At 24.6% G+C, this 19,027-nt stretch overlaps 1 protein-coding gene across 1 annotated transcript; it reads right to left on the bottom strand.

Moving 5' to 3' along the window:
- Positions 1–533: 533 nt before the first annotated feature.
- On the bottom strand, positions 534–2,048 carry LOC149054284 (KRAB domain-containing protein 2-like). The gene is made up of 3 exons (XM_089230438.1): positions 2,015–2,048; positions 1,254–1,762; positions 534–1,010 (listed from the first exon to the last, which is right to left on the bottom strand). The coding sequence occupies exons 1-3, from the start codon at positions 2,046–2,048 to the stop codon at positions 534–536; spliced, it is 1,020 nt and encodes a 339-aa protein (XP_089086564.1).
- Between the last annotated feature and the right edge of the window lie 16,979 nt (positions 2,049–19,027).

The raw sequence follows: 19,027 nt of genomic DNA on the forward strand, positions 1-19,027 counted from the left end.
AATGTGAACTTAACGATAAAAATATAAAAAGTATGATTAGTTCAATACAAATGACTTTAAACGATATTTAGCGGAATTATCACCATTTTTTCCCAAATTTATTTACGACCTTTTATATTTGTCGTAGGCATATAGTCAAATCAGGCATTTTATTAAATGCCTAGGCATATAGTCAAAGAATTTAATGTTTATGCAATTTCACTATCCGCCTAGACATTTAGTAAAATGCCTAGTCATTTAATTAAGTGACTAGGCATTTGACTAAATGCCTATTTCATGCCAGGCAAATAATAAAAGAACATTTTGTATTATTTTAAAAATTTAAATATATTTTCTATCAGTTATTTATTGCTATTTTATACATAAAAAAAGCTGTGTATTATTTATTAATATGAAAAACACGTATAGATACTCGTATATGAAATAATATGTTTAATTTTGTGTCATTATGTCAACTATTACTATTGTTTTAAAAATGAAATAATAAAAAATAAATAAAAAGTTATATTATAATTACAAGTTTTTGTTACCTATTACTTGTTGTCACATGTTGTAATTTGGTGGCATTTGCTGGAACATTTAAGATTTTTCTTAAAACACAAGCACCTATTGGTTTGACATTGCCGCTTTCCTGATTGACATTGACATTTAACAAAACCTTGACCGTTGAAAATTGATAAGTTTGCTACTGCTTCACGTATGGACACGTATTTGTCTTTTTGTATTTTGCTGTCTTCTAAACCATTATTTGACACTAGTTGAAGTTCTTCTCTTGAACACCAATTTTTTATTATACCAACTTCTGTGCCAATTTGGTAAACGCCGTTCCGAATGTCTATCACTAACCCATTTATATTTTGACTATCGAGAGGTCCTCGGTCTACTTTTGGAACACTTAATACTATTTGATCACCAACCTCTAGTTCTTTAAATAGTTTTTCACTATTTTCTGCCATTTTTTTAGCTGCTATAGTTTGTCGTTTGTAAGATTCAATGCGGTTAACTTTTATCTGTTTTTCATTATTACATAGCAGACAAATATTTTCAATATCGTTACTATTATTTATAGAATAGCTGCAATTATCATAATGAATATTTCTTTTACATATAGTACATTGGAGTTCACTACCTGATTTTTCACAAACACTGCAGATATTATTTATGTCACAATATTGTAAAATATTTTCAAAATCTTCTTCACTTGATAATTTTTGAATAATTTCGGCAGGTAAGTTTGTAGAACTAAGACCTACCTTCGGTTCAGTGCCAAACAAGGCTCGATATGGCGAACGACCTAAAATTCGATGATGTGAAATGTTTTTTTGCCATTGTACAAAATAAACTCCGATTGACCACTTGGTACTTTTATTGTCTACGACCCAAGCTCGTAACATGTTTTCAACATCTTGATTTGATCTTTCTACAGATCCCTGACTCTGAGGGTGCCGCGGCCGCCCGTGTACTATTTTACACTCAGGCCACAATTCTGCTAATTCTTCAATTATTTTCGCTGTAAATTCTCGCCCATTATCAGATTGAAGTATTTGAGGTGCTCCTTGTTCCAAAAAAATTTTTAAAAGTTCGTGTGCAACTTCGGTGGCTCGTTTTGAAGTAAGTGGTCGAAGATATAAATATTTGGTTGCGTGATCCTGATAGTTCATAACCCATTTAAAATTTCCATCGGGTGTTGATTGGAAATCAATAAGGTCAATTTGCCCTCTTGAATTAAAATCTGCCGATAATATTGGTTTTATAACGACGCCTTTACAAGGTTTTGATTTTTTTTTGTTACAAGTTGTACACAAATTTATAAATATTTGGATTGCTATTCGAGGAATATTGTATTATAATCGATAAGATTATAATTTGTCCCACAGTACTCAATATCTATAGATAAGCTTCTCATACAACCTAGTACCAACGTTAATTTTCCAAGGTAAAAACCAATGGAACTTTTATTTTTATTTAATAAGAATATATAGTACTCACTACTCGTACTATAGACTTTACTGACTATACATATATGCTATACAATATACTCGTACCATCATTTATGTCTATCACACCTAATTAGTTATTACCTGAATATATTTATTTTTTATTATTTCATTTTTAAAACAATAGTAATAGTTGACATAATGACACAAAATTAAACATATTATTTCATATACGAGTATCTATACGTGTTTTTCATATTAATAAATAATACACAGCTTTTTTTATGTATAAAATAGCAATAAATAACTGATAGAAAATATATTTAAATTTTTAAAATAATACAAAATGTTCTTTTATTATTTGCCTGGCATGAAATAGGCATTTAGTCAAATGCCTAGTCACTTAATTAAATGACTAGGCATTTTACTAAATGTCTAGGCGGATAGTGAAATTGCATAAACATTAAATTCTTTGACTATATGCCTAGGCATTTAATAAAATGCCTGATTTGACTATATGCCTACGACATATTCACCCAAATGTATTGTAAAGACGTGTTTTAGATGTAAAATAATGTGAACTTAACGTTAAAAATATAAAAAGTATGATTAGTTTAATAGAAATGACTTAAGACGATATTTAGCGGATTCATCACCTGTATTTCAAAATTTTTTTACGACCTTTTATATTCACCCAAATGTATTGTTAATACGTGTTTTAGATGTAAAATAATGTGAACTTAACGATAAAAATATAAAAAGTATGATTAGTTCAATACAAATGACTTTAAACGATATTTAGCGGAATTATCACCATTTTTTACCAAATTTTTTCCCAAATTTTTTTTCTATTTTTTGTATTCACCCAAATGTATTGTAAATACGTGTTTTAGATGTAAAATAATGTGAACTTAACGATAAAAATATAAAAAGTATGATTAGTTCAATACAAATGACTTTAAACGATATTTAGCGGAATTATCACCATTTTTTACCAAATTTTTTTTCTATTTTTTGTATTCACCCAAATGTATTGTAAACACGTGTTTTAGATGTAAAATAATGTGAACTTAACGTTAAAAATATAAAAAGTATGATTAGTTTAATAGAAATGACTTAAGACGATATTTAGCGGATTCATCACCTGTATTTCAATATTTTTTTACGACCTATTATATTCACCCAAATGTATTGTAAACACGTGTTTTAGATGTAAAATAATGTGAACTTAACGATAAAAATATAAAAAGTATGATTAGTTCAATACAAATGACTTTAAACGATATTTAGCGGAATTATCACCATTTTTTACCCAATTTTTTCCCAAATTTTTTTACGACCTTTTATATTCACCCAAATGTATTGTAAAGACGTGTTTTAGATGTAAAATAATGTGAACTTAACGATAAAAATATAAAAAGTATGATTAGTTCAATACAAATGACTTTAAACGATATTTAGCGGAATTATCACCATTTTTTACCAAATTTTTTTTCTATTTTTTGTATTCAACCAAATGTATTGTAAACACGTGTTTTAGATGTAAAATAATGTGAACTTAACGTTAAAAATATAAAAAGTATGATTAGTTTAATAGAAATGACTTAAGACGATATTTAGCGGATTCATCACCTGTATTTCAAAATTTTATTACGACCTTTTATATTCACCCAAATGTATTGTAAAGACGTGTTTTAGATGTAAAATAATGTGAACTTAACGATAAAAATATAAAAAGTATGATTAGTTCAATACAAATGACTTTAAACGATATTTAGCGGAATTATCACCATTTTTTACCAAATTTTTTCCCAAATTTTTTTTCTATTTTTTGTATTCACCCAAATGTATTGTAAATACGTGTTTTAGATGTAAAATAATGTGAACTTAACGATAAAAATATAAAAAGTATGATTAGTTCAATACAAATGACTTTAAACGATATTTAGCGGAATTATCACCATTTTTTACCAAATTTTTTTTCTATTTTTTGTATTCACCCAAATGTATTGTAAACACGTGTTTTAGATGTAAAATTATGTGAACTTAACGTTAAAAATATAAAAAGTATGATTAGTTTAATAGAAATGACTTAAGACGATATTTAGCGGATTCATCACCTGTATTTCAAAATTTATTTACGACCTTTTATATTCACCCAAATGTATTGTAAAGACGTGTTTTAGATGTAAAATAATGTGAACTTAACGATAAAAATATAAAAAGTATGATTAGTTCAATACAAATGACATTAAACGATATTTAGCGGAATTATCACCATTTTTTACCAAATTTTTTCCCAAATTTTTTTTCTATTTTTTGTATTCACCCAAATGTATTGTAAATACGTGTTTTAGATGTAAAATAATGTGAACTTAACGATAAAAATATAAAAAGTATGATTAGTTCAATACAAATGACTTTAAACGATATTTAGCGGAATTATCACCATTTTTTACCAAATTTTTTCCCAAATTTTTTTTCTATTTTTTGTATTCACCCAAATGTATTGTAAATACGTGTTTAGATGTAAAATAATGTGAACTTAACGATAAAAATATAAAAAGTATGATTAGTTCAATACAAATGACTTTAAACGATATTTAGCGGAATTATCACCATTTTTTACCAAATTTTTTTTCTATTTTTTGTATTCACCCAAATGTATTGTAAACACGTGTTTTAGATGTAAAATAATGTGAACTTAACGTTAAAAATATAAAAAGTATGATTAGTTTAATAGAAATGACTTAAGACGATATTTAGCGGATTCATCACCTGTATTTCAAAATTTTTTTACGACCTTTTATATTCACCCAAATGTATTGTTAATACGTGTTTTAGATGTAAAATAATGTGAACTTAACGATAAAAATATAAAAAGTATGATTAGTTCAATACAAATGACTTTAAACGATATTTAGCGGAATTATCACCATTTTTTACCAAATTTTTTCCCAAATTTTTTTTCTATTTTTTGTATTCACCCAAATGTATTGTAAATACGTGTTTAGATGTAAAATAATGTGAACTTAACGATAAAAATATAAAAAGTATGATTAGTTCAATACAAATGACTTTAAACGATATTTAGCGGAATTATCACCATTTTTTACCAAATTTTTTTTCTATTTTTTGTATTCACCCAAATGTATTGTAAACACGTGTTTTAGATGTAAAATAATGTGAACTTAACGTTAAAAATATAAAAAGTATGATTAGTTTAATAGAAATGACTTAAGACGATATTTAGCGGATTCATCACCTGTATTTCAATATTTTTTTACGACCTATTATATTCACCCAAATGTATTGTAAACACGTGTTTTAGATGTAAAATAATGTGAACTTAACGATAAAAATATAAAAAGTATGATTAGTTCAATACAAATGACTTTAAACGATATTTAGCGGAATTATCACCATTTTTTACCCAATTTTTTCCCAAATTTTTTTACGACCTTTTATATTCACCCAAATGTATTGTAAAGACGTGTTTTAGATGTAAAATAATGTGAACTTAACGATAAAAATATAAAAAGTATGATTAGTTTAATAGAAATGACTTAAGACGATATTTAGCGGATTCATCACCTGTATTTCAATATTTTTTTACGACCTATTATATTCACCCAAATGTATTGTAAACACGTGTTTTAGATGTAAAATAATGTGAACTTAACGATAAAAATATAAAAAGTATGATTAGTTCAATACAAATGACTTTAAACGATATTTAGCGGAATTATCACCATTTTTTACCCAATTTTTTCCCAAATTTTTTTACGACCTTTTATATTCACCCAAATGTATTGTAAAGACGTGTTTTAGATGTAAAATAATGTGAACTTAACGATAAAAATATAAAAAGTATGATTAGTTCAATACAAATGACTTTAAACGATATTTAGCGGAATTATCACCATTTTTTACCAAATTTTTTTTCTATTTTTTGTATTCAACCAAATGTATTGTAAACACGTGTTTTAGATGTAAAATAATGTGAACTTAACGTTAAAAATATAAAAAGTATGATTAGTTTAATAGAAATGACTTAAGACGATATTTAGCGGATTCATCACCTGTATTTCAAAATTTTATTACGACCTTTTATATTCACCCAAATGTATTGTAAAGACGTGTTTTAGATGTAAAATAATGTGAACTTAACGATAAAAATATAAAAAGTATGATTAGTTCAATACAAATGACTTTAAACGATATTTAGCGGAATTATCACCATTTTTTACCAAATTTTTTCCCAAATTTTTTTTCTATTTTTTGTATTCACCCAAATGTATTGTAAATACGTGTTTTAGATGTAAAATAATGTGAACTTAACGATAAAAATATAAAAAGTATGATTAGTTCAATACAAATGACTTTAAACGATATTTAGCGGAATTATCACCATTTTTTACCAAATTTTTTCCCAAATTTTTTTTCTATTTTTTGTATTCACCCAAATGTATTGTAAATACGTGTTTTAGATGTAAAATAATGTGAACTTAACGATAAAAATATAAAAAGTATGATTAGTTCAATACAAATGACTTTAAACGATATTTAGCGGAATTATCACCATTTTTTACCCAATTTTTTTTCTATTTTTTGTATTCACACAAATGTATTGTAAACCCGTGTTTTAAATGTAAAATAATGTGAACTTAACGTTAAAAATATAAAAAGTATGATTAGTTTAATAGAAATGACTTAAGACGATATTTAGCGGATTCATCACCTGTATTTCAAAATTTTTTTACGACCTTTTATATTCACCCAAATGTATTGTAACGACGTGTTTTAGATGTAAAATTATGTGAACTTAACGATAAAAATATAAAAAGTATGATTAGTTCAATACAAATGACTTTAAACGATATTTAGCGGAATTATCACCATTTTTTACCAAATTTTTTCCCAAATTTTTTTTCTATTTTTTGTATTCACCCAAATGTATTGTTAATACGTGTTTTAGATGTAAAATAATGTGAATTTAACGATAAAAATATAAAAAGTATGATTAGTTCAATACAAATGACTTTAAACGATATTTAGCGGAATTATCACCATTTTTTACCAAATTTTTTTTCTATTTTTTGTATTCACCCAAATGTATTGTAAACACGTGTTTTAGATGTAAAATAATGTGAACTTAACGTTAAAAATATAAAAAGTATGATTAGTTTAATAGAAATGACTTAAGACGATATTTAGCGGATTCATCACCTGTATTTCAAAATTTTTTTACGACCTTTTATATTCACTTAAATGTATTGTAAAGACGTGTTTTAGATGTAAAATAATGTGAACTTAACGATAAAAATATAAAAAGTATGATTAGTTCAATACAAATGACTTTAAACGATATTTAGCGGAATTATCACCATTTTTTACCAAATTTTTTCCCAAATTTTTTTTCTATTTTTTGTATTCACCCAAATGTATTGTAAATACGTGTTTTAGATGTAAAATAATGTGAACTTAACGATAAAAATATAAAAAGTATGATTAGTTCAATACAAATGACTTTAAACGATATTTAGCGGAATTATCACCATTTTTTACCAAATTTTTTTTCTATTTTTTGTATTCACCCAAATGTATTGTAAACACGTGTTTTAGATGTAAAATTATGTGAACTTAACGTTAAAAATATAAAAAGTATGATTAGTTTAATAGAAATGACTTAAGACGATATTTAGCGGATTCATCACCTGTATTTCAAAATTTTTTTACTACCTTTTATATTCACCCAAATGTATTGTAAAGACGTGTTTTAGATGTAAAATAATGTGAACTTAACGATAAAAATATAAAAAGTATGATTAGTTCAATACAAATGACATTAAACGATATTTAGCGGAATTATCACCATTTTTTACCAAATTTTTTCCCAAATTTTTTTTCTATTTTTTGTATTCACCCAAATGTATTGTAAATACGTGTTTTAGATGTAAAATAATGTGAACTTAACGATAAAAATATAAAAAGTATGATTAGTTCAATACAAATGACTTTAAACGATATTTAGCGGAATTATCACCATTTTTTACCAAATTTTTTCCCAAATTTTTTTTCTATTTTTTGTATTCACCCAAATGTATTGTAAATACGTGTTTTAGATGTAAAATAATGTGAACTTAACGATAAAAATATAAAAAGTATGATTAGTTCAATACAAATGACTTTAAACGATATTTAGCGGAATTATCACCATTTTTTACCCAATTTTTTCCCAAATTTTTTTTCTATTTTTTGTATTCACCCAAATGTATTGTATACACGTGTTTTAGATGTAAAATAATGTGAACTTAACGTTAAAAATATAAAAAGTATGATTAGTTTAATAGAAATGACTTAAGACGATATTTAGCGGATTCATCACCTGTATTTCAAAATTTTTTTACGACCTTTTATATTCACCCAAATGTATTGTAAAGACGTGTTTTAGATGTAAAATAATGTGAACTTAACGATAAAAATATAAAAAGTATGATTAGTTCAATACAAATGACTTTAAACGATATTTAGCGGAATTATCACCATTTTTTACCAAATTTTTTTTCTATTTTTTGTATTCACCCAAATGTATTGTAAACACGTGTTTTAGATGTAAAATAATGTGAACTTAACGTTAAAAATATAAAAAGTATGATTAGTTTAATAGAAATGACTTAAGACGATATTTAGCGGATTCATCACCTGTATTTCAAAATTTTTTTACGACCTTTTATATTCACCCAAATGTATTGTTAATACGTGTTTTAGATGTAAAATAATGTGAACTTAACGATAAAAATATAAAAAGTATGATTAGTTCAATACAAATGACTTTAAACGATATTTAGCGGAATTATCACCATTTTTTCCCAAATTTATTTACGACCTTTTATATTCACCCAAATGTATTGTAAAGACGTGTTTTAGATGTAAAATAATGTGAACTTAACGTTAAAAATATAAAAAGTATGATTAGTTTAATAGAAATGACTTAAGACGATATTTAGCGGATTCATCACCTGTATTTCAAAATTTTTTTACGACCTTTTATATTCACCCAAATGTATTGTTAATACGTGTTTTAGATGTAAAATAATGTGAACTTAACGATAAAAATATAAAAAGTATGATTAGTTCAATACAAATGACTTTAAACGATATTTAGCGGAATTATCACCATTTTTTACCAAATTTTTTCCCAAATTTTTTTTCTATTTTTTGTATTCACCCAAATGTATTGTAAATACGTGTTTTAGATGTAAAATAATGTGAACTTAACGATAAAAATATAAAAAGTATGATTAGTTCAATACAAATGACTTTAAACGATATTTAGCGGAATTATCACCATTTTTTACCAAATTTTTTCCCAAATTTTTTTTCTATTTTTTGTATTCACCCAAATGTATTGTAAATACGTGTTTTAGATGTAAAATAATGTGAACTTAACGATAAAAATATAAAAAGTATGATTAGTTCAATACAAATGACTTTAAACGATATTTAGCGGAATTATCACCATTTTTTACCCAATTTTTTCCCAAATTTTTTTTCTATTTTTTGTATTCACCCAAATGTATTGTATACACGTGTTTTAGATGTAAAATAATGTGAACTTAACGTTAAAAATATAAAAAGTATGATTAGTTTAATAGAAATGACTTAAGACGATATTTAGCGGATTCATCACCTGTATTTCAAAATTTTTTTACGACCTTTTATATTCACCCAAATGTATTGTAAAGACGTGTTTTAGATGTAAAATAATGTGAACTTAACGATAAAAATATAAAAAGTATGATTAGTTCAATACAAATGACTTTAAACGATATTTAGCGGAATTATCACCATTTTTTACCAAATTTTTTTTCTATTTTTTGTATTCACCCAAATGTATTGTAAACACGTGTTTTAGATGTAAAATAATGTGAACTTAACGTTAAAAATATAAAAAGTATGATTAGTTTAATAGAAATGACTTAAGACGATATTTAGCGGATTCATCACCTGTATTTCAAAATTTTTTTACGACCTTTTATATTCACCCAAATGTATTGTTAATACGTGTTTTAGATGTAAAATAATGTGAACTTAACGATAAAAATATAAAAAGTATGATTAGTTCAATACAAATGACTTTAAACGATATTTAGCGGAATTATCACCATTTTTTCCCAAATTTATTTACGACCTTTTATATTCACCCAAATGTATTGTAAAGACGTGTTTTAGATGTAAAATAATGTGAACTTAACGTTAAAAATATAAAAAGTATGATTAGTTTAATAGAAATGACTTAAGACGATATTTAGCGGATTCATCACCTGTATTTCAAAATTTTTTTACGACCTTTTATATTCACCCAAATGTATTGTTAATACGTGTTTTAGATGTAAAATAATGTGAACTTAACGATAAAAATATAAAAAGTATGATTAGTTCAATACAAATGACTTTAAACGATATTTAGCGGAATTATCACCATTTTTTACCAAATTTTTTCCCAAATTTTTTTTCTATTTTTTGTATTCACCCAAATGTATTGTAAATACGTGTTTTAGATGTAAAATAATGTGAACTTAACGATAAAAATATAAAAAGTATGATTAGTTCAATACAAATGACTTTAAACGATATTTAGCGGAATTATCACCATTTTTTACCAAATTTTTTTTCTATTTTTTGTATTCACCCAAATGTATTGTAAACACGTGTTTTAGATGTAAAATAATGTGAACTTAACGTTAAAAATATAAAAAGTATGATTAGTTTAATAGAAATGACTTAAGACGATATTTAGCGGATTCATCACCTGTATTTCAATATTTTTTTACGACCTATTATATTCACCCAAATGTATTGTAAACACGTGTTTTAGATGTAAAATAATGTGAACTTAACGATAAAAATATAAAAAGTATGATTAGTTCAATACAAATGACTTTAAACGATATTTAGCGGAATTATCACCATTTTTTACCCAATTTTTTCCCAAATTTTTTTACGACCTTTTATATTCACCCAAATGTATTGTAAAGACGTGTTTTAGATGTAAAATAATGTGAACTTAACGATAAAAATATAAAAAGTATGATTAGTTCAATACAAATGACTTTAAACGATATTTAGCGGAATTATCACCATTTTTTACCAAATTTTTTTTCTATTTTTTGTATTCAACCAAATGTATTGTAAACACGTGTTTTAGATGTAAAATAATGTGAACTTAACGTTAAAAATATAAAAAGTATGATTAGTTTAATAGAAATGACTTAAGACGATATTTAGCGGATTCATCACCTGTATTTCAAAATTTTATTACGACCTTTTATATTCACCCAAATGTATTGTAAAGACGTGTTTTAGATGTAAAATAATGTGAACTTAACGATAAAAATATAAAAAGTATGATTAGTTCAATACAAATGACTTTAAACGATATTTAGCGGAATTATCACCATTTTTTACCAAATTTTTTCCCAAATTTTTTTTCTATTTTTTGTATTCACCCAAATGTATTGTAAATACGTGTTTTAGATGTAAAATAATGTGAACTTAACGATAAAAATATAAAAAGTATGATTAGTTCAATACAAATGACTTTAAACGATATTTAGCGGAATTATCACCATTTTTTACCAAATTTTTTTTCTATTTTTTGTATTCACCCAAATGTATTGTAAACACGTGTTTTAGATGTAAAATTATGTGAACTTAACGTTAAAAATATAAAAAGTATGATTAGTTTAATAGAAATGACTTAAGACGATATTTAGCGGATTCATCACCTGTATTTCAAAATTTATTTACGACCTTTTATATTCACCCAAATGTATTGTAAAGACGTGTTTTAGATGTAAAATAATGTGAACTTAACGATAAAAATATAAAAAGTATGATTAGTTCAATACAAATGACATTAAACGATATTTAGCGGAATTATCACCATTTTTTACCAAATTTTTTCCCAAATTTTTTTTCTATTTTTTGTATTCACCCAAATGTATTGTAAATACGTGTTTTAGATGTAAAATAATGTGAACTTAACGATAAAAATATAAAAAGTATGATTAGTTCAATACAAATGACTTTAAACGATATTTAGCGGAATTATCACCATTTTTTACCAAATTTTTTCCCAAATTTTTTTTCTATTTTTTGTATTCACCCAAATGTATTGTAAATACGTGTTTAGATGTAAAATAATGTGAACTTAACGATAAAAATATAAAAAGTATGATTAGTTCAATACAAATGACTTTAAACGATATTTAGCGGAATTATCACCATTTTTTACCAAATTTTTTTTCTATTTTTTGTATTCACCCAAATGTATTGTAAACACGTGTTTTAGATGTAAAATAATGTGAACTTAACGTTAAAAATATAAAAAGTATGATTAGTTTAATAGAAATGACTTAAGACGATATTTAGCGGATTCATCACCTGTATTTCAAAATTTTTTTACGACCTTTTATATTCACCCAAATGTATTGTTAATACGTGTTTTAGATGTAAAATAATGTGAACTTAACGATAAAAATATAAAAAGTATGATTAGTTCAATACAAATGACTTTAAACGATATTTAGCGGAATTATCACCATTTTTTACCAAATTTTTTCCCAAATTTTTTTTCTATTTTTTGTATTCACCCAAATGTATTGTAAATACGTGTTTAGATGTAAAATAATGTGAACTTAACGATAAAAATATAAAAAGTATGATTAGTTCAATACAAATGACTTTAAACGATATTTAGCGGAATTATCACCATTTTTTACCAAATTTTTTTTCTATTTTTTGTATTCACCCAAATGTATTGTAAACACGTGTTTTAGATGTAAAATAATGTGAACTTAACGTTAAAAATATAAAAAGTATGATTAGTTTAATAGAAATGACTTAAGACGATATTTAGCGGATTCATCACCTGTATTTCAATATTTTTTTACGACCTATTATATTCACCCAAATGTATTGTAAACACGTGTTTTAGATGTAAAATAATGTGAACTTAACGATAAAAATATAAAAAGTATGATTAGTTCAATACAAATGACTTTAAACGATATTTAGCGGAATTATCACCATTTTTTACCCAATTTTTTCCCAAATTTTTTTACGACCTTTTATATTCACCCAAATGTATTGTAAAGACGTGTTTTAGATGTAAAATAATGTGAACTTAACGATAAAAATATAAAAAGTATGATTAGTTTAATAGAAATGACTTAAGACGATATTTAGCGGATTCATCACCTGTATTTCAATATTTTTTTACGACCTATTATATTCACCCAAATGTATTGTAAACACGTGTTTTAGATGTAAAATAATGTGAACTTAACGATAAAAATATAAAAAGTATGATTAGTTCAATACAAATGACTTTAAACGATATTTAGCGGAATTATCACCATTTTTTACCAAATTTTTTTTCTATTTTTTGTATTCAACCAAATGTATTGTAAACACGTGTTTTAGATGTAAAATAATGTGAACTTAACGTTAAAAATATAAAAAGTATGATTAGTTTAATAGAAATGACTTAAGACGATATTTAGCGGATTCATCACCTGTATTTCAAAATTTTATTACGACCTTTTATATTCACCCAAATGTATTGTAAAGACGTGTTTTAGATGTAAAATAATGTGAACTTAACGATAAAAATATAAAAAGTATGATTAGTTCAATACAAATGACTTTAAACGATATTTAGCGGAATTATCACCATTTTTTACCAAATTTTTTCCCAAATTTTTTTTCTATTTTTTGTATTCACCCAAATGTATTGTAAATACGTGTTTTAGATGTAAAATAATGTGAACTTAACGATAAAAATATAAAAAGTATGATTAGTTCAATACAAATGACTTTAAACGATATTTAGCGGAATTATCACCATTTTTTACCAAATTTTTTTTCTATTTTTTGTATTCACCCAAATGTATTGTAAACACGTGTTTTAGATGTAAAATTATGTGAACTTAACGTTAAAAATATAAAAAGTATGATTAGTTTAATAGAAATGACTTAAGACGATATTTAGCGGATTCATCACCTGTATTTCAAAATTTATTTACGACCTTTTATATTCACCCAAATGTATTGTAAAGACGTGTTTTAGATGTAAAATAATGTGAACTTAACGATAAAAATATAAAAAGTATGATTAGTTCAATACAAATGACATTAAACGATATTTAGCGGAATTATCACCATTTTTTACCAAATTTTTTCCCAAATTTTTTTTCTATTTTTTGTATTCACCCAAATGTATTGTAAATACGTGTTTTAGATGTAAAATAATGTGAACTTAACGATAAAAATATAAAAAGTATGATTAGTTCAATACAAATGACTTTAAACGATATTTAGCGGAATTATCACCATTTTTTACCAAATTTTTTCCCAAATTTTTTTTCTATTTTTTGTATTCACCCAAATGTATTGTAAATACGTGTTTAGATGTAAAATAATGTGAACTTAACGATAAAAATATAAAAAGTATGATTAGTTCAATACAAATGACTTTAAACGATATTTAGCGGAATTATCACCATTTTTTACCAAATTTTTTTTCTATTTTTTGTATTCACCCAAATGTATTGTAAACACGTGTTTTAGATGTAAAATAATGTGAACTTAACGTTAAAAATATAAAAAGTATGATTAGTTTAATAGAAATGACTTAAGACGATATTTAGCGGATTCATCACCTGTATTTCAAAATTTTTTTACGACCTTTTATATTCACCCAAATGTATTGTTAATACGTGTTTTAGATGTAAAATAATGTGAACTTAACGATAAAAATATAAAAAGTATGATTAGTTCAATACAAATGACTTTAAACGATATTTAGCGGAATTATCACCATTTTTTACCAAATTTTTTCCCAAATTTTTTTTCTATTTTTTGTATTCACCCAAATGTATTGTAAATACGTGTTTAGATGTAAAATAATGTGAACTTAACGATAAAAATATAAAAAGTATGATTAGTTCAATACAAATGACTTTAAACGATATTTAGCGGAATTATCACCATTTTTTACCAAATTTTTTTTCTATTTTTTGTATTCACCCAAATGTATTGTAAACACGTGTTTTAGATGTAAAATAATGTGAACTTAACGTTAAAAATATAAAAAGTATGATTAGTTTAATAGAAATGACTTAAGACGATATTTAGCGGATTCATCACCTGTATTTCAATATTTTTTTACGACCTATTATATTCACCCAAATGTATTGTAAACACGTGTTTTAGATGTAAAATAATGTGAACTTAACGATAAAAATATAAAAAGTATGATTAGTTCAATACAAATGACTTTAAACGATATTTAGCGGAATTATCACCATTTTTTACCCAATTTTTTCCCAAATTTTTTTACGACCTTTTATATTCACCCAAATGTATTGTAAAGACGTGTTTTAGATGTAAAATAATGTGAACTTAACGATAAAAATATAAAAAGTATGATTAGTTTAATAGAAATGACTTAAGACGATATTTAGCGGATTCATCACCTGTATTTCAATATTTTTTTACGACCTATTATATTCACCCAAATGTATTGTAAACACGTGTTTTAGATGTAAAATAATGTGAACTTAACGATAAAAATATAAAAAGTATGATTAGTTCAATACAAATGACTTTAAACGATATTTAGCGGAATTATCACCATTTTTTACCCAATTTTTTCCCAAATTTTTTTACGACCTTTTATATTCACCCAAATGTATTGTAAAGACGTGTTTTAGATGTAAAATAATGTGAACTTAACGATAAAAATATAAAAAGTATGATTAGTTCAATACAAATGACTTTAAACGATATTTAGCGGAATTATCACCATTTTTTACCAAATTTTTTTTCTATTTTTTGTATTCAACCAAATGTATTGTAAACACGTGTTTTAGATGTAAAATAATGTGAACTTAACGTTAAAAATATAAAAAGTATGATTAGTTTAATAGAAATGACTTAAGACGATATTTAGCGGATTCATCACCTGTATTTCAAAATTTTATTACGACCTTTTATATTCACCCAAATGTATTGTAAAGACGTGTTTTAGATGTAAAATAATGTGAACTTAACGATAAAAATATAAAAAGTATGATTAGTTCAATACAAATGACTTTAAACGATATTTAGCGGAATTATCACCATTTTTTACCAAATTTTTTCCCAAATTTTTTTTCTATTTTTTGTATTCACCCAAATGTATTGTAAATACGTGTTTTAGATGTAAAATAATGTGAACTTAACGATAAAAATATAAAAAGTATGATTAGTTCAATACAAATGACTTTAAACGATATTTAGCGGAATTATCACCATTTTTTACCAAATTTTTTTTCTATTTTTTGTATTCACCCAAATGTATTGTAAACACGTGTTTTAGATGTAAAATTATGTGAACTTAACGTTAAAAATATAAAAAGTATGATTAGTTTAATAGAAATGACTTAAGACGATATTTAGCGGATTCATCACCTGTATTTCAAAATTTATTTACGACCTTTTATATTCACCCAAATGTATTGTAAAGACGTGTTTTAGATGTAAAATAATGTGAACTTAACGATAAAAATATAAAAAGTATGATTAGTTCAATACAAATGACATTAAACGATATTTAGCGGAATTATCACCATTTTTTACCAAATTTTTTCCCAAATTTTTTTTCTATTTTTTGTATTCACCCAAATGTATTGTAAATACGTGTTTTAGATGTAAAATAATGTGAACTTAACGATAAAAATATAAAAAGTATGATTAGTTCAATACAAATGACTTTAAACGATATTTAGCGGAATTATCACCATTTTTTACCAAATTTTTTCCCAAATTTTTTTTCTATTTTTTGTATTCACCCAAATGTATTGTAAATACGTGTTTAGATGTAAAATAATGTGAACTTAACGATAAAAATATAAAAAGTATGATTAGTTCAATACAAATGACTTTAAACGATATTTAGCGGAATTATCACCATTTTTTACCAAATTTTTTTTCTATTTTTTGTATTCACCCAAATGTATTGTAAACACGTGTTTTAGATGTAAAATAATGTGAACTTAACGTTAAAAATATAAAAAGTATGATTAGTTTAATAGAAATGACTTAAGACGATATTTAGCGGATTCATCACCTGTATTTCAAAATTTTTTTACGACCTTTTATATTCACCCAAATGTATTGTAAACACGTGTTTTAGATGTAAAATAATGTGAACTTAACGATAAAAATATAAAAAGTATGATTAGTTCAATACAAATGACTTTAAACGATATTTAGCGGAATTATCACCATTTTTTACCCAATTTTTTCCCAAATTTTTTTACGACCTTTTATATTCACCCAAATGTATTGTAAAGACGTGTTTTAGATGTAAAATAATGTGAACTTAACGATAAAAATATAAAAAGTATGATTAGTTTAATAGAAATGACTTAAGACGATATTTAGCGGATTCATCACCTGTATTTCAATATTTTTTTACGACCTATTATATTCACCCAAATGTATTGTAAACACGTGTTTTAGATGTAAAATAATGTGAACTTAACGATAAAAATATAAAAAGTATGATTAGTTCAATACAAATGACTTTAAACGATATTTAGCGGAATTATCACCATTTTTTACCCAATTTTTTCCCAAATTTTTTTACGACCTTTTATATTCACCCAAATGTATTGTAAAGACGTGTTTTAGATGTAAAATAATGTGAACTTAACGATAAAAATATAAAAAGTATGATTAGTTCAATACAAATGACTTTAAACGATATTTAGCGGAATTATCACCATTTTTTACCAAATTTTTTTTCTATTTTTTGTATTCAACCAAATGTATTGTAAACACGTGTTTTAGATGTAAAATAATGTGAACTTAACGTTAAAAATATAAAAAGTATGATTAGTTTAATAGAAATGACTTAAGACGATATTTAGCGGATTCATCACCTGTATTTCAAAATTTTATTACGACCTTTTATATTCACCCAAATGTATTGTAAAGACGTGTTTTAGATGTAAAATAATGTGAACTTAACGATAAAAATATAAAAAGTATGATTAGTTCAATACAAATGACTTTAAACGATATTTAGCGGAATTATCACCATTTTTTACCAAATTTTTTCCCAAATTTTTTTTCTATTTTTTGTATTCACCCAAATGTATTGTAAATACGTGTTTTAGATGTAAAATAATGTGAACTTAACGATAAAAATATAAAAAGTATGATTAGTTCAATACAAATGACTTTAAACGATATTTAGCGGAATTATCACCATTTTTTACCAAATTTTTTTTCTATTTTTTGTATTCACCCAAATGTATTGTAAACACGTGTTTTAGATGTAAAATTATGTGAACTTAACGTTAAAAATATAAAAAGTATGATTAGTTTAATAGAAATGACTTAAGACGATATTTAGCGGATTCATCACCTGTATTTCAAAATTTATTTACGACCTTTTATATTCACCCAAATGTATTGTAAAGACGTGTTTTAGATGTAAAATAATGTGAACTTAACGATAAAAATATAAAAAGTATGATTAGTTCAATACAAATGACATTAAACGATATTTAGCGGAATTATCACCATTTTTTACCAAATTTTTTCCCAAATTTTTTTTCTATTTTTTGTATTCACCCAAATGTATTGTAAATACGTGTTTTAGATGTAAAATAATGTGAACTTAACGATAAAAATATAAAAAGTATGATTAGTTCAATACAAATGACTTTAAACGATATTTAGCGGAATTATCACCATTTTTTACCAAATTTTTTCCCAAATTTTTTTTCTATTTTTTGTATTCACCCAAATGTATTGTAAATACGTGTTTAGATGTAAAATAATGTGAACTTAACGATAAAAATATAAAAAGTATGATTAGTTCAATACAAATTACTTTAAACGATATTTAGCGGAATTATCACCATTTTTTACCAAATTTTTTTTCTATTTTTTGTATTCACCCAAATGTATTGTAAACACGTGTTTTAGATGTAAAATAATGTGAACTTAACGTTAAAAATATAAAAAGT

The sequence above is a fragment of the Diuraphis noxia genome, unplaced genomic scaffold (genome assembly GCF_037042655.1).
Source record: "Diuraphis noxia isolate RWA-SAM2 unplaced genomic scaffold, SU_Dnox_SAM2 contig0008, whole genome shotgun sequence".
NCBI lineage: Eukaryota > Metazoa > Arthropoda > Insecta > Hemiptera > Aphididae > Diuraphis > Diuraphis noxia.